At 38.9% G+C, this 20,334-nt stretch overlaps 8 protein-coding genes across 8 annotated transcripts; 4 read left to right on the forward strand and 4 right to left on the reverse strand. All coding sequences in view use genetic code 12, as the record gives it.

Annotated features, from left to right (window-relative positions):
• Positions 1-1,102: 1,102 nt before the first annotated feature.
• On the forward strand, positions 1,103-2,389 carry YOX1 (Yox1p; the record flags this gene model as incomplete). Its single annotated transcript, XM_067693275.1, has 1 exon — positions 1,103-2,389. The coding sequence occupies one exon, from the start codon at positions 1,103-1,105 to the stop codon at positions 2,387-2,389; it is 1,287 nt and encodes a 428-aa protein (XP_067547013.1).
• A 987-nt stretch (positions 2,390-3,376) lies between these two features.
• Positions 3,377-5,359, forward strand: PHM5 (endopolyphosphatase; the record flags this gene model as incomplete). Its single annotated transcript, XM_067693276.1, has 1 exon — positions 3,377-5,359. The coding sequence occupies one exon, from the start codon at positions 3,377-3,379 to the stop codon at positions 5,357-5,359; it is 1,983 nt and encodes a 660-aa protein (XP_067547014.1).
• Positions 5,360-5,579: 220 nt separating this feature from the next.
• RPP0 (60S ribosomal protein uL10) lies at positions 5,580-6,521 on the forward strand (the record flags this gene model as incomplete). The annotated part of the gene is made up of 1 exon (XM_067693277.1): positions 5,580-6,521. One exon carries the CDS (start codon positions 5,580-5,582, stop codon positions 6,519-6,521), a length of 942 nt encoding a protein of 313 aa, XP_067547015.1.
• Positions 6,522-7,091: 570 nt separating this feature from the next.
• I9W82_004228 (uncharacterized protein) lies at positions 7,092-7,745 on the forward strand (the record flags this gene model as incomplete). The annotated part of the gene is made up of 1 exon (XM_067693278.1): positions 7,092-7,745. One exon carries the CDS (start codon positions 7,092-7,094, stop codon positions 7,743-7,745), a length of 654 nt encoding a protein of 217 aa, XP_067547016.1.
• Positions 7,746-7,788: 43 nt separating this feature from the next.
• I9W82_004229 (mitochondrial 37S ribosomal protein bS16m) lies at positions 7,789-8,232 on the reverse strand (the record flags this gene model as incomplete). Its single annotated transcript, XM_067693279.1, has 1 exon — positions 7,789-8,232. The coding sequence occupies one exon, from the start codon at positions 8,230-8,232 to the stop codon at positions 7,789-7,791; it is 444 nt and encodes a 147-aa protein (XP_067547017.1).
• A 135-nt stretch (positions 8,233-8,367) lies between these two features.
• I9W82_004230 (mRNA-binding protein) lies at positions 8,368-12,009 on the reverse strand (the record flags this gene model as incomplete). Its single annotated transcript, XM_067693281.1, has 1 exon — positions 8,368-12,009. The coding sequence occupies one exon, from the start codon at positions 12,007-12,009 to the stop codon at positions 8,368-8,370; it is 3,642 nt and encodes a 1,213-aa protein (XP_067547018.1).
• A 160-nt stretch (positions 12,010-12,169) lies between these two features.
• On the reverse strand, positions 12,170-14,008 carry I9W82_004231 (uncharacterized protein; the record flags this gene model as incomplete). Its single annotated transcript, XM_067693282.1, has 1 exon — positions 12,170-14,008. The coding sequence occupies one exon, from the start codon at positions 14,006-14,008 to the stop codon at positions 12,170-12,172; it is 1,839 nt and encodes a 612-aa protein (XP_067547019.1).
• A 271-nt stretch (positions 14,009-14,279) lies between these two features.
• I9W82_004232 (uncharacterized protein) lies at positions 14,280-19,749 on the reverse strand (the record flags this gene model as incomplete). Its single annotated transcript, XM_067693283.1, has 3 exons — positions 14,280-15,309; positions 15,526-19,634; positions 19,726-19,749. 3 exons carry the CDS (start codon positions 19,747-19,749, stop codon positions 14,280-14,282), a joined length of 5,163 nt encoding a protein of 1,720 aa, XP_067547020.1.
• Between the last annotated feature and the right edge of the window lie 585 nt (positions 19,750-20,334).

The raw sequence follows: 20,334 nt of genomic DNA on the forward strand, positions 1-20,334 counted from the left end.
AGCCTTTATTTATTTATTGGTTGCATCTGGTACCTCTCATGTGCACAGTCTTTTATCCAGATTAAATAATAGTATTGACAAATACAGTTTTTGGAATTGGAAATAGTTTAGAACTTAAGTTTGTGTTAAATTGTAATGTTATCTCGGGTAAACAATGGAAAAAGAAAAAAGGACTGAAAATGAAGCTCTATCTTTTGAAAAGTGCCTTCACTTGACTCAAGACATGGCAGACAAGTGTGCCCCAAACCTGAATACAACCAGTGCTTGCCCCCTTTGCTATGGTTTCAGTTGCAATTATTTTGGCGCTATGTATTAGAGGTCGTGTGATTTGAGACAAATACTGCATATAAATAAACTTTTGTTATTTGTTGCTCTTCGTGTTTGTGTAATTTACAATAAACAATATAAACAAATGAACAAACACAGAACACTGATACACCAGATGTAATAAATCCTTAATTAGGAAATAAAAACCAATTGACATATAAGTCTTCAACAAGCCATACATTTACGTAAGGGATTACCATGTTTATAGTGTACTGAGTTTCTGTTCCCCTTAGTGTATACTCTAACCCTTCAATGTTTACGTTTCCCAAATCGAGAAAACAAATAGACGCCAGAAATTTAAAAATGCATACCACGACAATAAAACAAACAAACAAAACAAAAAAGAGAATTAATTTCATGCGTGTTATGATTGAGAATGAAAAATTTCTTCTCCTATTTGAGTTTGTTAATAAGTCAACAATGGGAAATGCAATTTAGATTGAAGCATTAAAACTCACAAAACAATTCTTAACACTGTTGTTGTGCTAATATTATTATTAATTGCAGCAGCTGCTGCATCTCTCTTAAAAAAGTGTGTACTTCTTATTTATTTGTTTATGGTTTTAATTGTAAACAACGCGATAAAATTTCTTTCACCTGCATTTCCTTTTAGCAATTAATTCTCCAAAATCAACTACTGTTTATATAAACAGATCAAAAGAATCCTCCTCCCCCCCCCATTCTTTTTACTCTACCCATCCCGATACTATTTTACATTTTCATTGTGGATACTTTTACCTACTTTCATTTAACCCCATTTACTGTTTACCAAATCATGATTCACTTACAAACACCAAAGAAATCAATTTTGTTTCCACAACAATCCAACCAGTCATACTCATCTGCTAGGGACGAGTCAACTTCAGATAGCAGTCATCATAATGCTTCCTTTTCAGGCTCTTCTTCTAATGGCGCTGGCGTTTCAACTTCAGGTTCCGGTGTTTCTGGCGCCAGATTTACTTTACCACCATTATCTTCAATTTTATCATCAGCTAAATCCAACCATTACAAAGATCATCCATTGACTAACATCACAAACACAACAAACAACTCCAACACCTCCTTGTTTGCCCAAACACCATGCAAAAAATTACCAGCATTTGAACCATTTACTAGCACACCATTGGCTACAGCTACACCATATATATATCAACAGTCCCTACCACATGCACAACAACAACAACAACCACAACTCCAACACCAACAATATCCAGCTCCAAGATCTGCTTCTAGTTCGCTTCCACGTCCTTCACCACCACTTCCACCTCAACCGCAACATTACCACTCTTATATCACCTACCAACCAATACACACAGCATCAACAAGCACAGCTTCAACAACTACAACTCATTCAAATGTGTCATCTTCTACTCCTACACCACCACCTTCTGCATCCACATCGCTGGTGATGTCGTCAAGAAAAAGATCAAACTCAATTATCGACGAAGATACATCATTAATGGATACAAGTATCTTGGAGCTCCGTAAATCGAAAACCAAACCAAAGATTAAATCAATTTCGACTTCCCCATCCGCAACTACATTATCATTAGCTACACCAACTAGTGCTACAGCTGGCTCCTCTGAAAAATTGTATGCATTTATATCTCATTCACCAGCTACTTTTCCTTCTCAGGAACCTGACATTGACAATGCACCTTTGGCAAGAAGGAAAAGAAGAAGAACATCGCCTCATGAATTAAACATACTCAACAAAGAATTTGAACTTGGCTCGACTCCAAACAAAGCAAGACGTATTGAGATTGCTAAAGTTGTTCACATGACTGAAAAAGCAGTACAAATCTGGTTCCAAAACAAACGTCAAGCCTTACGTAAACAAAGCAATGTTGAAAAAGAGATTTTAGAGTTACCGCCAACTGATGTGCCTATTCACCAACAACATGTACAACAACTACAACAACAAAAGGGACAGCTTGCTCCTATACCGACAGCAACGACAAGTCACATCCCACTTTCAGCCCACTCTCAAGAACCTGCACCAATAGTTTCATCAACACCTACAAAACCCATCAAATCAAACTTGTCGATTATGATGCAATAACGAAGAAAAAAAGAAATGTCTTTAGAATTTTTCTATAAACTGTATTACTTAGATGCGTATATATATATTCCAATTACTTGATTTTGTAGTGAGTAGACGACGACCAGATACACTCGTCTACTGTTTCAGCAAAAGCTTCTTGCTTCCTGGGGATTCTCTTACAGGTTTCTTGACGGATAATTAAACACAAAAGCCTTGAAATCACAAAAACACCAAATGATTAAACGCCAAATTAAAAAAAAAAAAAAAAAACTATGAAAGGAGATTTAGATTTCTCAAAGTCACACCCACATACACTACGCACAAAGACTTTGGTTATTAAAGGGAATGCAAAACAATGGCGATGCTCTCGACGCGCATTGCAGCATTCTTAGTGTAACGTAGAAAAGAGTAACTCATTTACCAAATCGGGTGTTGAAATTGATGTGCATGAGTGGACTGTATTACTTGCATATTCCTTTGCACCGTATGAGATAAGAGGAAAACGAAGTCACACTACAAACCAGAGGAATCAAAGCCTCTCTATTCTGGTTTAAAATTGAACTGTATTGCTCGCTAATGTTAATGTGTATATGTCGCAGATACATTCTTTGCGACATAAAAATTACAATGATTAGATGAGATGATGAACACCCATGGATGCAAATGCTGTAATTTTTAAGACGACCCCAATCCCATCTTCAGAGGGAGTCCTCCCTCCATCACAGCAACTTCAGCCAACAATTCAGTCATAAATCTTGTGTTTAACTATTTCCAATCTCCTACTAACCACACACGTGCTCATTAAAGTCGTGTGTGGTGTGCTAATTGCAGAAATACCACACCAAAAGGCTCATTTCTTTTTTATCAAAGAAAATCACACATCATATCCCCAACCACCCCTCCCCGCTTTTACCAAATCTGTGTATTTGTCTGTGCTGTTCAATTTCATGACTAGAGAATAGACTACATTTATTCCCACCTTTTTGCTAACCTCAATACCCTTACATGATTCCACCAAATGAAAAGAATGATTATGAGTCGCATCATCTGCGTCGTTCTGCTTGGAGAAATGTAAGTCTATCATTGCTCACTTTATTGCTAATAGTTCCAGTTTATCAATACCTAAATGCAGGCTCCACCACGCAACAAGTGATAACTCCATATACATCCATCGAAACTATCGAATTGACATCCTCTGAAAAAAATGACTTGAAGCGACTCGGACTTACTCCCAAAAAACCAATCAAAATTGTTACAAGCGAAAAGGGCAAACAAATTGTCCATGGTAGGTTCCTTCATATAACCGATATACACCCCGATCCTTATTTCAAAGAGGGCCTGTCATTTGACGAAATGTGTCACCGGTCCAAGGGTGATGCTTCGAAATACGGTGATGCAATATCAGGATGTGATGCACCAGTGGCATTAATGGAGAGTACTATAAAATGGGTTGAAGAGAACTTAAAAGACAAGATTGATTTTATTGTTTGGACGGGTGATAATGTGCGTCATGACAATGATCGAAACTACCCAAGAACTGAACAAAATATATTTGAAATGAATGAACATGTGAGTAAATTGATGTATGAAACTTTTAAAAAGAACGATACACCCGAATTGGAAGTCGACTTGATTCCAAGCTTGGGTAATAATGATGTGTATCCTCATAATTTGTTTAGTATAGGACCTACATTACAAACAAGAGAATTATTTCAAATTTGGCAACGATTCATTCCGCAACTGCAACTACACACATTCAATCGTGGTGCTTACTTCTTTAAGGAAGTTATCCCAGGCCAATTGGCTATTTTGTCTATCAACACACTTTATTTGTTTCAACTGAACCCATTGGTGGATAATTGTGACAAGAGAAAACAACCAGGTTACAAGCTATTTGAATGGTTGGGATACGTTTTGAAAGAATTGAGAGCAAGAAATATGAAGGTGTGGTTAACTGGACATGTACCACCAAATGAAAAGAATTATGATTTAACGTGTTTAAGAAAATATGTTGTTTGGATTTATGAGTTTAGGGACATCATTGTTGGTGGATTATATGGACACATGAATTTAGATCACTTTATTCCGTTGGATAGTGTGGCAGCATACAAATCCATTAAAAAGTCACAAAAGAAGGGCAAATCAAAGCAATTGGAAATGTTTGAAGCTTTTAACGAAGAATTTAATGATGATTTGGAGACTGATGCGTTGGGAGCAACATCTCTTTATAAAGCATTGGATGCAAAATTTGATGACTCATTCTTTAGAATTCAAGGGGGAATTCCTTCAAACAAGGTTGAGTATATGAATACTATTCGTGAAGAAGTTTATGCAAAGATTAAAGGGAAAAAAAAATCAGGTGACTATGGTGAAAGGTATTCAATATCACATGTGGGTAGTTCAGTTGTTCCTACATTCAATCCTGGTTTACGTGTATGGGAGTACAATATCACCAACCTTGCTCAAGAAATGACCAGTGTCAAATTTGAACCATGGGATAAGTTCTTTTTAGAAGTGGAAAGTTTGATTGAAAAGCAGGATTCATACACTGACTATGATGATGAGGAGGAGAACAGCGTGTGGTCATTCATCAAACGTGACAAAACATTCCCTCTTCCGAAACCTAAAGGTGCAAAATTAGGACCAGCTTATGTTCCTCAAACTTATACTCCTGAGAGATATGTGCAATACTATGCTGATTTAGCAGGAATCAACAAGGGCAAGAAAGAGTTTGATTATGAGATTGAATACGCCACTGATGATAAATTGTATGATTTGCCAGTGTTGACTGTGGAAGAATGGTTAAAGTATGCTAGAAAATTGGGTAAGCCAGTCAAGAGTAAAAGTGTTGATGCAGAAAAGAAGAAACATAAAAAGAACCAGAAGACAAAGAAGGGTAAAAATGGCAAGAAGTTGGAACAAATGTGGGCAGAATACTTGAAAAACACCTTTATCAGCTCAAATTATGAAAATAGTGGATTAGGTTAGTGTCGTATAAGTATTGTCAGTAAATTGAATGTAGCGACACATTTTTTGAAGTCACAAATGTGCACGTGAGTATCTCTTCAGGGAAAAAAAAAAATTTTGTTAGTGCGTGTCTCTCTCTCTCTCGATGAAAAATGAAAATTATCAAACCAACCAAACTGCATCTACTTCATCATCAGACATTACCATTAAATTCCTGTCGTCAAATTAATAACAAGTCGAAATGGGTGGTATCAGAGATAAGAAAGTTCAATACTTTACCAAATTAAGAGAATTATTGGAAGAATACAAGTCCATCTTTGTTGTTGGTGTTGACAATGTTTCTTCTCAACAAATGCATGAAATCAGAAAGGCCTTGAGAAACGATGCCGTTGTTTTGATGGGTAAGAACACCATGGTTAGAAGAGCCATCAGAGGTTTCCTTTCAGAATTGCCAGACTATGAAAAATTGTTGCCATTTGTTAAAGGTAACGTTGGTTTCATCTTCACCAATAATGATTTGAAGACCATCAGAGATGTCATCACCTCTAACGTTGTTGCTGCTCCAGCTAAGGCCGGTGCCGTTGCTCCAGCTGATGTTTGGATTCCAGCTGGTAACACTGGTATGGAACCAGGTAAGACCTCATTCTTCCAAGCTTTGGGTGTCCCAACCAAGATTGCTAGAGGTACCATTGAAATTGTTTCCGATGTCAAGGTTGTTGAAAAGGACGGTAAAGTTGGTCCTTCCGAAGCTACTTTGTTGAACATGTTGAACATTTCTCCATTCACTTATGGTTTAACTGTTGTTCAAGTTTACGACAATGGTCAAGTCTTCCCAGCTTCAATCTTGGATATCACCGATGATGAATTGATTGGTCACTTTGTCAGTGCCATCAACACCATTGCTTCCGTCTCATTGGCTGCTGGTTACCCAACCTTGCCATCTGTTGGTCACTCATTGATCAACAACTATAAGAACGTTTTGGCTTTGTCTATTGCTACTGACTACACTTTTGAAGGTTCAGAAGCTATCAAGGACAGATTGGCTAACCCAGAAGCTTATGCTGCTGCTGCCCCAGCCGCTTCTGCTGCCGCCGGTGGTGATGCTGCTCCAGCTGCTGAAGCCGCTGCTGAAGAAGAAGAGGAACAATCTGATGATGATATGGGATTCGGTTTATTCGATTAAACTGATTCATAGAATTGTGTATTTAATACAGGTTTACTCTTGAATGATATATTGTAGAAAAGTGAATGCATTTTTTTTTTGCAACACAATTGACACACTAGTTGACCGATGAGTGTTTACGAGAGTTACAACTCAAGCATCACCTTTTCAGTTTCAGGAAGGTCATTGGAAACGGGATCTACTATATCACTTCCCTGCTTTTCTTGGAATGACGAGAAGTTGGTTATTTTGCTTCTGAAGGTGATCCTAATTATCGATGGTTGTCCATACTATGACACACATGAGTTACTTCTTGCTCATAGGGAGCTATGCGACAGCCTATCTACGTTAAAGGATGTTGTGGCAACACAGCCAGAAGCTAAAGAGAGTCTTACGGCATTCATGACCAACAATAGATTGGACTACCTCATGAACAAAGTTATTTTTGACAGCTTTTTAAACGGGGGAGTCATTTACACCACCTATAGATCCTTTCGCCCAACTCATCAGCTTATTGCTATATTGTTTCTGATATGCGAATCGTGCGAAGTGAAATTCAACCGTGAACTCTTTCTCAATTCAATTAGAAGTATGATCAACTTGAGGGCAAGATATTTGGCTGCAAATAAGCTTGAGCCAAAGAGCATTATTGGAAACTTGATCGAAGATGTATTGAACAAACTAGCTCCAGATCCGGATATAGCCCAGCTTTTAAAAGAGAGGTTGACTGAGTGTAACTTGGCTAGTGAAGCGATGTTTCTCATGTCTGATATTGCAGCATTCACCACCAACTTGAACAACGAAGCAGACATCAGTGCCGAAGATTTTGATCAATTGAAGAAATCGTTTGAGGAGATTCTTGTCCTAATATTGAAGAGGAACTACAATGAGCTCGATAGGGATACTTACAAGGCAATTCGAGACCGTTACAATTCGTATTTCCATCACATTAATCTCAACACCGGTGTTTATGAACCAAACTTGATGCAACAAAATTCAGACTTTTATCACTACGAGGTGTCCGATAACGTTGGATCTGATTTGCCTATAGAAGCAGAGCATCAAAGTCACAAAACATGGGTTCCAAGTTTCCTAGAAGATGGGTATTACAATGATAATTCCAACACTGTCAATAGAGTGGTGTTAGAAAAACCAACGAGAAACCCATTTAAAATGCTATTTCGAAGAAGAGTCCTCACTGATAAGAGATGGCATATATTTCACCGAAGGGAACAAGAAGTTTAAAATAATTGCTTTTAAATTATGCTATATACAACTAGATTCACCTTTAAAATTTCTTATCACCTCTTCTTCTCACCGCATCGACTGGCAGCTCCTGTGTCTCTTTAACATCTTCCACCACTGGCGCATTGAGCTCCTGAGATAATTTACTCGTTTTCGGCCAGAAGTTTGGTAAAATACCAGCTTTTTTAAATAACCATGCAACTCTAGGTGTTGGCTCAGCACCCATACCTAACCAATATTTCGCCCTATGGAAATCCAAACTTATATCCTTGATTGGAGTGCTCTTGTCAAAAGATGGTTGTGGTGTAGGAACCGGATTGTATGTGCCTATAACTTCAATTGGCAATTTCTGTTGTGCTTTCTTGGCTTTCATGACAACAATGTTGAAAATAGGTTGATGTTTTCGTCCAAACCTTGCAAGTCTTATCTTCACAAGGTTTCTCTTGTAAGCCGTCTTTTCGGCAAGGGACATTAGTGGGTTGGACATTTGGCGTTGGATCTTGTAGCGTGATGGGTAAAGTTTTTGGAATATTTTTCAGTTGAAAAAAAAAATTTTAGAGTCGCAAGAGCGGTTTAACTGAATACAATCTTTTATTTTCAACTTTACACACTTACAGTACACCTAAAGCTTCTTATGAGCTTTGAATCTTTGCTTGGTGGGTTTTGCAATCTTTGACTTTCCAAGAACTTTCGACTTCTTTCCCATTGGTTTCCTACTACTTTCCTCTTCTTCATCATCTGACCAATTGTCCTCATCATCGCCCTTGGATTTTTTAAACTTCAATTTATTCTTTTGACCTCTTACTGGTGCTTGCTTAACGGCATCCAAGTATGCATCTACACCAGAGCCTTTCTTGGCAAATGGATCCTCGTTTTCCCCACCTTCACTAAACACCAATTTACCATTCTTTGTCTTGAACTCGTCAGTCTTTGATTTGAGTTCTGATTTGGAAAGTTTCTTAGGCTTGGATGAGGAGATGTGGGCTAATGATTGACGATCCAATAAATTGAGTGGCTCATCACCTGTTTCCAATATGAATTGATTAGACTTCTTACCCTTTTTGTTCCTGTTGGCATCCTCGTCATATATATCAACCCCTTCTTCATCAGATACATCAGAATCATAAAGCGCTTCTTCGTAAGCAGACACAAATTTCTTGGTGCTAGAAGATGGGTTGGCAGCTGCTTGTAATTCTGGACTAATCTCTTGTTTTCTCTTGGCTCTGTTTCTAGTCTTTTTGATATTGGCAACCAACTTCTTATCTTCCTCAGGAATGGCATTTTCAACCTCTTCTACTCCAAACTTTCTGATAAGTCTTTCAATGATATGCTTAACTTTACTCTTGAAGTGACCTTTATGCTCATGCGACCATTTCATCAATTTACCCAAAAGTTCACTCAAGTTGCTTCTCACTATCTCTTCGGGCAAGGACAATACTTCCACTTTGACAAACCCGATAGCAGATTTGGCGATTTCTCTTGAGTTGTGTGTCAAGAACAATTCAACAGTTGAGGAAATCTCAAAAAGAGTTTCCGTTGGCAATTGATCCTTAAACTCAAACACAAGACATGCAATAGCGGTGATGGTTGCTGAAATCATATGAGCACTTTGTGCAGCTAAACCTGCACTAACCATTGTGAAAAACTCCGTTAACGATGCTTCAGATGGTGCTGCACTTGAGTCAAATCCAGGCACCTTTGAATTGTCAATCAAACCGCCTTGACTCATTCTGTGACCCATCTTAATCAATATCTGATAAGATAAACCTCTTGATCTCTCATTGACGTCCTTAGTGGCAATTATAATCTCCTGCAAGATTGATGGAATAAAATACAAGTCGCTAGGAGGAAGAATTTCCAAAAGCAACAAAATCGCATTCAATCTTGCTGGTCTTGCAGCTTGATTGGTGACTTCCGTTGTTTCAATTACCTTATTTTCAACTTCTCCAACGTATTTCAAAATCGAAGCTCTACCTTCTTCAGACTCACACAACTTTGAAATTATTCTATAAGATCTCTTTTGAAGCAATGGCTTTGACTCTAATGCAACAGTTGTAACGAATATAGAGAAAAGCGCATTGTGTGACGATTCAGGGATATACTTAGCCATAGCGACAATCAAATCCATCATAGTTACACTCGTATCTGGTCTGGAATCGTTGTTTTTTGAACCTTGAGCTTCCTCATCCAATGCACTCTTCAACATAGCACACACCTTGTCAAAAGTTGCTGCGAGCTCTTGAGGTGGCACTATTTGCAAATAAGCTTCAATGGTTTCCAAAACAAAACCTCTCGACTCAGGCATAGTGTATGTGAAAACATTAAACAAAACTGTCAATATGTTAGACGCAATTGAGCTCAAGTACTCAACATTCTTGGCAGCCTCTGACCTAGGGAGCTCTTGCTGCAACAACAAATCTTCAGTTGCTACACCATCACGGTAAACCACATTAGACAGAACAAGGACTCTCCAAGCATGACAAATTGGGGTCCTCAATTCAACATTGGCAAACATTAAATCAGATAATTTGGTGGCAAAAGCCTCATCAAAAGCTGTTCTTAAATCCTTTGGCAAGTCACAAAAGCGCGGCAACAAAGACCACACTTGATCGATTATAGTTTGGAAAATCTTTGCATTCATCGATGATTTATCGGCGGAGGAAATCTTTCCTTCAAAAAACTCAACAGTTGGCAAAATTTGATTCTTGTAAAACTCCAATTCTGCACATCGGACATTGTCTCTAAGAATAGGCAATAACCAAGCTCTACCCGGCCCATTTGCAGCACCTGTCAAGTTCAATGGCAAAACGCCCAAGACAGCTTCTGGACCCATTGATGATACACATGCAGCAATACAATCTTCTGCCTCTTTATTGTGAGGGAAATTATCAGTCTCATTTGTTCTCCAACTTCCAATAATTTCCAATATACTTAAAAAGTCTGGATTTGCTCTCGAACGGAGTTTCTCAATAGCAACTGAAACAAACTTTAAAATTTCTCCAGTAGCGTGTTGATACTTTATCGTCAACAACTCTTTTTCAATAAATTCTGCAATGAAAGTAATTGTCTCATCAACAAGCTCATAAATTTCTGGAGTAACTTCATACTCTTTGTTTGGTTGTAAGAGGAGTTTTTCTGGAATGGTATGTGATACAATTGCCGTCAAACTTTGTGCTGCACTGGTATAAATATTTTGCGAATCGGATCCCAAGAACTCACTTACCGAAGGTAAAACCTGAGGATATTTCTTGAAACAATCGAGTGGTGACAAAACGCTAAAACTTTCTAAAGCCTTTGCAACAACCGTCAACCATGATGTACTCAAATGGGCATCATTAACACTTGGCTTGAGATCCAAAATGATATCCAAAACCTTTGTAAATTTCTCCACATCAATCACATCAGTCATGGATTTGAAAAGCCCTTCAAATGCTTCAAATGCAGCAGAAACCAAAAATTGATCCGAAGTTTTCGATATCTCCAAGAGTGAATCACATAAACCTTCAATATTCTTCACTGGCCATGAGTTGGCTGATGTTATGATTGTTATAAGTTGCAAACAATGAATTATCTGCGAGTTGAGATCTTTGTTTGTATTGTTCTTTCTCTGTTGTCTATACTCTGATAATAATGTAGTGAGTTGCCTTAAGGAAGCATCAGACGCTCCCAACGCAGCAACATGTACAGGACTTGGACTTGGTGGTGGATTCGTCAAAATATTTTTTACTGCTTCCTGTGCTCTTCTTCTTACTTTAGGTCTAGGATCAAATGATAATTCAATTAAAGCCAGAAATGCCCTGTGTGGTGAGATTGCCCCCTTCGTCAACCAACGCGAACCATCCTGAGCTAAAAGCAAGCTTTCCATAGCCCCAATAGTTGACCTAACGAGCGGAGCCTCTGCTTCAACATTCAATGGTTGTGATAATTTCAACAAAATTTCGCTAAATTTTTGTTTCAATAATGGTTTAGGGGTAAAGGGAAATATCATGTCGAGAAAATAGGCAGTAGTTGCTGCCAAATTCTTATCAAGGATCTGATCATTCTGGATACACTGGTCGAGCAATGACAAAAAGGAGACAAAGTAAGCCACTGGTGTCTTTTCATTCTTTTGTTCATCAATATTCTCCTCAACTGCTGATAAAATAATCGCTAAATGCTTTTGATTGTCGAGCTTGGAATTGATTTGACTTCTGATTTTAGTTAGCTTATCTTCAAGTAAGAAAGCATCTTCAGTTTGCCCTCCATCGGGATTATTCTCAGCCATGTTTTGATATAGCAGTCGGTTGAAGATGCGATTGATCTCTAGTAATTTTTTTTTTTTTATTCCAATGCGAAGAGATGAGTAGGGAAAGATGTTGCACGTGACTGTTGAAAAAATATACTCTATTTAAAGTGACTACACTACAATGATTCTATAAATGTCCCTAAGCATCCAAGTTCAACTTGTCCAACATATTCTCAATTACTTCAACATCCCTTTCATACTTTAATAGCGAATTTTGATACAACTTGATATTTTCCGTCTTTTTGTCTCTGTATCCAAAACTGCTCAAAGGGTCCAAACTTTCACCATCTTCACTAACCGCATACTTTTTAGATAAATAATAACGTATGTCATCAACCAATTCAATAGTATCAGTATCTTGTCTTTCACGAATCCTTGCTGCAGATTCAGCAATCAACGCCAACAATTTCTCCTTTTCTTCTTCCTGCTTGACAATATCTTGCAAATTATAAGCAATCATTTTAGTAACATGCTGTTCCAATTTGTCACATCTTGTCAGCCATGCAGCTCGAATTAGATCATATGCATCGTATCTGACCTCTTCTTTTAACAACTGAAATTCCTGATACGTGAATTTTGGATATTGTGAACTCAATCTTACCGCCGACATTGTTTTCAATCTCTCCAAAAACAATTCATCAGCAGCATATAGCAACTCTATAATATTTTCCAAAGGAATTTCATTTACATCGTCATGGTACAAGTATGATAAAACCATAGATGCCACCTTTTTATCGGCTGTGCTGGTTGAAAGTTGAATAATTGGTAAATGTGATTCATCCACTTGAGGTCTGTTCACGACGGAGATAGCACCATCTTTATACATTGGGATATCTTCCTCTGCAAATTTAAAAATATCCGATTTGAACATAGTGTCAAAGTACTCTGACCTAGTGAGAACCGACTTATTGACAGGGTAGAAGATAATTGCCTCTGAGTTAGAATCAACGTATGACAAGATAGCATCAGGTATAGAGGACAGTTCAAGCAAGGTTTTCTTCTGCTCTTGCGTGATATATTGCTGGCAATTAATATCCTCAAGCTCGACATCCTTTTCAAGCTCCATCTTGGAGGAAATACTGTTAGCAATGATATCGTTAACCAAGAACAGATCAAGTTCTTTCCTAGCCTTTTCAACAATCTTCATAGCTAGTTCGTGCTTGATTCTAAATTGCTCTTTTTCATCACTTGCACCAGCAATCTCCTTAATAGCATTGGCTAACTCGTCCAACTTGTATTCCTCAGCCAATGCAACCACTTTTTCACGGAACCCCTTTTCATTAATCACCATTGAATCAGTTCTAAGATAAACGTAATCAACAATCACTCTAAACGCCAATGGATCAACTTGACTTGGCATATTCACAACACTCAAAAGCTGCCAATCATTTTGAAACTTTTCTCTAAAATACAGACTTCGTGCCAGTAGCAAAAATCGGTGTAACGTAAAATCGCTCAAGTCAGGGCTTAATCCCTTTTGATTGAACTTAAACACGATGTCCTTATTAGCCTGGGTGCTGTAGAGTGACGCAATATGACCTGCAAAAGGTTGATTGACATCAACTGCCTTTGAGATGTCAAAACTCACTAATAGATCTCGAATTTCATCGGTAAGTGCACCATAGATACATCTGGCGCCTTGAAAAGTATCTCTATCACAAACGGCGCCTCTTTTCAATAGTAGCTCAACTATCTTCAAATGTCCACACAATGAGCTCAAAATCAAAGGCGAGTAGTCGTATTCATCTACTTGGTTAACGTCAAGGTTAGGAGTGCTTAGCAACGAGTCAACAACTTCGTAATCACCAGTTCGACAGGCCATACATATTTTGGCAAATGCATCTTGCACATTGCTTTGTTCTGATGAGGACGATTGTGACAGATGTAGGGACACGCCCGGTCGATTGTCTCGCAGATTGATATTAAGTTCTGAAAATAGCAGCTCAGTGGATGAAACGGTGGGTTGGTTGCTAGGCATTTGTAGATGTGCTGGAGGAAAAAGAGTGGAGATGCTTTGAAAATTATCGATTTATCAGCGAGAAGTCGGTTGCCAAAATGTCGCGTGAGAGGGGCGCAAAACTGTGGCTAGAAACAACTTGTATTTTGAGAGAGGAACTAAAGAGGATTTACAAGTGACAGATCCAAGAGTGGCTCAAGTATTCAAAATCCATAACGACAAACTTTTCAAAATCCATAACGACAAACTTTTCAATAAGTATTCAACCGATATACTTATACACAGTCTCTCTTCATTCAGTTAACAACTGTTTAGCCAAATCCACGACTGACTCAGTCATGGTATAATACCTATCAATCCCCAAAATTTCCTTACTTCGTTTCAAATCCGGCTCAACAAACTTCGACTCAGGAATAAGCTCAACATCAGGCAATTTCTCCTTCAACTGAGGGAAATTCTCCTTCAAGATATTAATCGCATTAGCGTTGGTAAACTTGTAAGCTTCAACAACGAGTCTTTGTCCACTTGCCTTTGGGTTATCAATCACTACAGCGTGCGCTTTTGCCACGTCTCTCACATCAACTGCACCAGCGCTGAATGAAGGTACCGCGTCACTCTTCTTCAACTTGAGTAAATCGCCAACTATGCTAGTCGACGAAGGCATATGCTCAAGGTCAATCTCACAATCGAAAAACGCAGGACCAAAGCAAAATGAAGGCGCAATAGTAACCAAATCAAACTTTGGCTTTTCCTTCTCCACAAACTCCCATGCCATTTGTTCATTAAACTTTTTCGAAACAAAATAGGCAGCACTAACCCCATCCTTCCACGCATCATAGCTCATTGGATTCCAATCATCATCAGAATACGCAGCATCGTAAGCAAACGCCTTCTCGGGACCCACATAAGCAGCAGTAGAAGAAGTCACCACCACGCGTTTGATCCCTTTGCCATTCCGTTTAATTGAGTCTAAAGTGCACTTTAAAATATCATGATTCATTTCAACTATATTGTGCTCAAAATCATCAAGACCGTCACTAGGCACGACAGCTGCGCACGCAATAAATGTCGTAGCATGGGGGAACTGTTTCAATATAGGGTCAATTGAATGTGGTTTGTTCAATTGGTCAACTAATTTGCTTTGTAAATTGGGATGTTTGAACAATTCAATAATTTCCATAGCCCGTGTAGGTGATATTTCAATGAGAATGTCATTGTAATTGTGTTGAAGCAATTGGGCAACTATATGCTGTCCAATGTATCCGGAACCGCCAGTGATAATCACAGTTTCAAGATGTGGGTAATTTGTCATCGAGGAAACACTGGAAACAATACGTGACTTTGAAAAAAATCAGGGCATTTATTTCGATTTTGTGGTCAACCTTAAGGGAAAAGCGCATGGACAATTTTGCGCCCTTTACAAAAATACTTTGTTAGAACTGAATAATTAACAATATTAAAAACTATTAATAAACAATCGAACCTAAACTAATATACAAAGGTCAACAATTACAACTGTATTCGCTTACTCATCATACCCAGTCACGAAAAAACTCAACATCTTCTCCTTAAACCCACCCGACTTCTTTTCCTTCTTTTCCTTCTTTTCCATCTTTTCTCTCTTCTTTTTCTCCTTCTTTTCCTTCTTACTCAATTTACCCTTTGCATTTTTCTCCTCAACTACAACACCTTCAAGATTATCTTGACCATAAGCTTGTCCTTCTTCATCGTTGTGCTTGGATTGAGTCGTGGGCAAAGTCTCACCACTAGGTTCAGCCGAGGACGAGTATTCATTAGCCACGTCTTGACGCAATGGTTGCACTTGCTGCACCTGCTTGTACCGATCCTGTCCTTGATTCACTTGCAAATTATCAGAAACTGGCTGCTGGTGAGATTCAACAGTTGGCTGTGGATTTTCATCACTCACATACCTAGACTTTGGTTGCCCTTGTAATCCTCTTGCTGGAGAACCCAGTCGAGAGTTGGGTCTCTTGACAAATTGAGAACCAGCAAAGTTTTCACTAACCAAGTTGCGATGATCACGAGGATCAGCCAATTTTTCACTCACAACAAATGCCAGAGCACCAACTTCGCTTAAAGGTCTTTCTTTTTTACCAACAAAAGCTGGTTCAGCATCAACTTGTGGGGTCTTGTAGCCTGCATCACGATTTTCACTAGGCGTGGCTACTGGCTCGGCTACTTGTTCAATCACAACAGGTTCAGACTCCGTCACAGATTTAATCTCCCCTTCAGCCTTATCTCCACTCTTTCCACCAGCAACTTCGTCCCTGTCCACAACTTGATACTTCTCATCATCAATTTTAGGAGTAGGAATCTTTTCATAGCTGTTAAAAGAGGGATCCTCAGCAACAGGAGCCACTTCACGACTCTCATCAGCAGCAGGACCCACTTCACGACTGTCATCTTCATCATCGTCAATATCATTCAATTCAGGAACAGGAACCTTGGAAAATGTGTCACCTTCCTTAGGCTCAGCATGTTCAAAAGTTGAATTTCTCTGCTTGTTGCTGAGATCAGGCAGTGGGTAGTAGCTTTCCCGAAGCACATTGGCACCAGCAACAGGAGGAATAACAGCATCATCGAGTTGGATTTGATCTCCTGGTTCAACATCGTTATCCTCTTGATTAGAGTATTTTCTAGAGACGGATATCTTGCATGATTGGCCCTCATCGACATCACGGTTGCCCTTTGGAACGTCTGTAGCAGGAACCACGACAGGAGCAGCAGCAGCATCTTCTTTTGAATATATGTGCTCTTGAGCTTCCGAGACATTGTCACCACCAGTCTCAATTTCCCTCACACGAGGATCAAGTGTCGGTCTCGAAATATCCTCTTCTCCAACAACAGCACCATGCTCATGCTCCAACTCATTAGTAAGATTATCTGCTTCGGCCTCAATATTTGGACCAATACGTTCAACCTTGATTGGAGCACTAATTTGTACTGGCGACGCGGTTTCCTTTTCCAAAGTAGGTTCAGAACCAACAACACCTTCACCATTGACTCCGTATCTTCCACTATTGTTATGTCCAAGTTCATATTGAAGTTCATCGGCTTCTGATTCAATATTGGGTCCAAGGCGTTTCACATTCACAGGTGAACTAATATGAATTGGTGCGCGGTCTTCACCAGGTTGTTGAGCAATACCAGAAGTAGCCTTTTCTGTAACGGTGAAATCAGTGGGGACAGTGCCATCTTTACCATATGGTACAGTAGCGATGGCATCACCAGCAATTGCATCATCTTCCACTCTAGTGTGCTGAACAGGGGTAACAGGAACTGGAGATTGCAATACAGTGGTATTACCAACATGAGTTTGAGGGGCGCCATTAACATCCCTCTCCTTACCAACAGTTGCAACACCGGCAGTAGTTCCAGCAACTACCGCAGCACCAGTTTCAGCAATCACAGGCACACCAGAACTAATAGAGTCACGTTGAGCATGATGATGATGAGCTTGTTGAGGCGAGGAAGCACCAACATTTGAACTCGTACCAGAATAAACCGATCCCGCTTGACTAAGTCTTCTATTCTTTTTGCTCAAGAACCCAAGGAATGGTTTCTTTTCCCGCTTCTTGGCTTCCTTAGCAGCAACTTTCTCTTGATCAGCTTGTTCTTTAGCCAATCTCTTTTCCTGATCAGCTTGTTCCTTAGCCAATCGTTTCTCTTCATCAACTTGCTCCTTAGCTCTAGCTTTATCCAACTTGGCTTGTTCCTTAGCAGCTTGTTTCTGTTCCTTATTTTGCTCTTTAAACTTTTGTGGATCTTCGCGCATGGAATGCATAGGGAATTGTTTATGATGGTTGACATATTCGTAGTTCACAGGAACTGATCCTTTGCTCATGGCAGCTTGGGCTTTTTCATCGCGCAGAATCTTGTTCTTGATTAATGAGTTCAAGGATGAAGTACGTTCTACAGCTGGTTGTACTGGTGGATCAAGTTGAGGTGAAGTTGGAGCTTCTTTACGAGGAGTCAATGGGATAAATCCAAATTTTGATTTACGAGTCGAAGGTTTCCTCTCAATTTGTTGTTGTGGTGGTTGCGGTGGGCTTGTGGGTTGGAATTCGGGACTTGTAGATGTCACTCCTACTGCATTTGGGTTCGAAGCAGCTGCTTGATCACGATCTCCATATACTTTCTTGTATGCAGCTTGCATTGCAGCGGCGTAGAAATCAGCACTTGGTTGTTGCATTGAAGATGCAGGTGGAGGTCCAGCGGGTGGCTGCTTAGTCCTTGATTGATATTGCTTAGGTGAGTTTGGTTGAGGATAGTTTGATCTTTGAACTGGTATAGTTTCCACCTTGTCATCAAACTTTATAGAGCTTCCAGGAGAGCGACTATAATGAACATGTTCTCTTGGTGAAGAAAATTGTTGCCTTGACTGTCTGTTGAAACCGTTGCTGTTATTAGATTGTGGACTAGTGGCACCATGTGGCTTGGCAGATTGTCTATAATGTTGATGTTCTGGAACACCCGAAGTCAAATGTTTATAAGGGTGGTGATTGTCAGCCAAAGGAGATTCAATATCTTCTCTAGCAACCTCTGAAGTTGCTCCAACTGGTGACAAATCAGTTTGTGGTGGATTCATTGGATTTTGACCCTTCAAAATTGATCTCAATGGTTTATTCTGACTGTTTAAAGACGATGTTCGATCAACTGAATATTGTCTAGGCTTTTCTGGTCTTGTAACCTCACCAGCACCAAATGGAGCACCCAATTGTTGTTCATCTTCAGCTTCTTCAGTAATGACATCTCTATCCTGCGATGGATGATAATGTTGTTGCTCACCAGTGTTTAGTTTCAATTTACCATCGCTATCAAGAGTATCAACTTGATAATCATAATCAAAGTTTTGCAAATCTTCATCAATTTTAGTTAAATTAACTGGTTGATGAGATAATGAAGCAGTCATTGAATTTTGTCTATAATTATTTGAACTAAGTGAATTAGTTCTAGAATTGGATCTGGAGATATTTTTTGTTGCTGTTTCAATAATATTTGATCCATCTGGGAAAGTCTTGACTGTTTTGGTAGTAATTGATTGAGTTCTTCCTTGTGAATCAACTACTTTGGTTGTGGTGGTTGTAACTATATAGTCCACTTCTTCTTGATCTTCATTGATGTGATGTACTCTATGTTGATTTTCTTCCTCCACTTCATGTAAATTACCATGGTGTGATTGCAGTTGCCGTAATTGCCTTTGGTTACCTTGACTTGCTCTGGTGAGACTATTTCTACTTTGTGATGTTAAGCTACTATGTCTTTTGGCTCCATGATCAGTTGATGAAGAAGAAGCGCCAACAGCACCAGTTTGGTAAGATGGCTTAGGGTGATAAGTATATTGTCTTAATGAGTTTGATCTATTAGCAGCACTTAAGGAATTGGATCGACCATATTGTCTCTGAGTAGCTGGTTGTTGCTGTTGTTTGACAGGAGTACTGTGCAATCGCAAGGCAGCCGCGGCAGCCGCAGCACCCGCAGTAGTCATGGACTGAGACCGCCCTTGTTGTTGTTGTTGTTGTTGCAGCAGCGGTTGCAAAGGCAATCCAGCATGTTGGGTTGGGTGGTGGAAAGTATTTATGTCATGAGTGTACTTGCTGAACCCTTGATAAGAATCAGGTCTTCTCTAGAAAATTTTGAAATGTTAGTACTGCCATTGGTAGACAATTGCGAGAGACAATTGAGTATATATACTAAGTCTCTTTAGGTGAACATACTCTTCTATTAAATAGACCAGCCATTTGTTTATGTTTGAGTGTGTATAATTGAACTGACTGAGTCTAATGGTTGAATGTCTTTCTCTATGTATATTATTAGGGTGTGTTTTTTTTGTTCCGTTGTTTTTCTGTTTTGGGTTGCTGTGGCTCCGTGTTTGTCCTTTTTTCTGTTGTTTTGTTTCTGCTACTATAACAAAAATTTAAAGAGATTTACTTGTACAGTGTGAATAAGTTGAAGTTGATGAAGTCAGAAGGTGTGATAAGATAGTTGGATAATATATTAGATTTGTTGTTGGTTTCTTATATCCGTTGCTTTTGTATGTTGTTGTTGTTGTTGTGGTTTTGTACATGAAATTTTGAAATAGAAAGAAGATGATTTTGCATGACAACATTTTCTAACTAAAAACAATACAATACTATACAATACAATAACCAATAACCAAATAACAATACAATAGTATATCACATGATTCAAATTACAAACCTAACCAACCTGAAACGACTACACGTGACTATCATCTTTCCATACCAATAAACTATTTTACTCTATCCTTTGTTCCGTCTACAGCTCTTTTCTTTTGAAATTTGTTATCGACATAACTCAATATG

The sequence above is a fragment of the Candida metapsilosis genome (genome assembly GCF_017655625.1).
Source record: "Candida metapsilosis strain BP57 chromosome Unknown scaffold6, whole genome shotgun sequence".
Classification (NCBI taxonomy): Eukaryota; Fungi; Ascomycota; class Pichiomycetes; order Serinales; family Debaryomycetaceae; genus Lodderomyces; species Lodderomyces metapsilosis.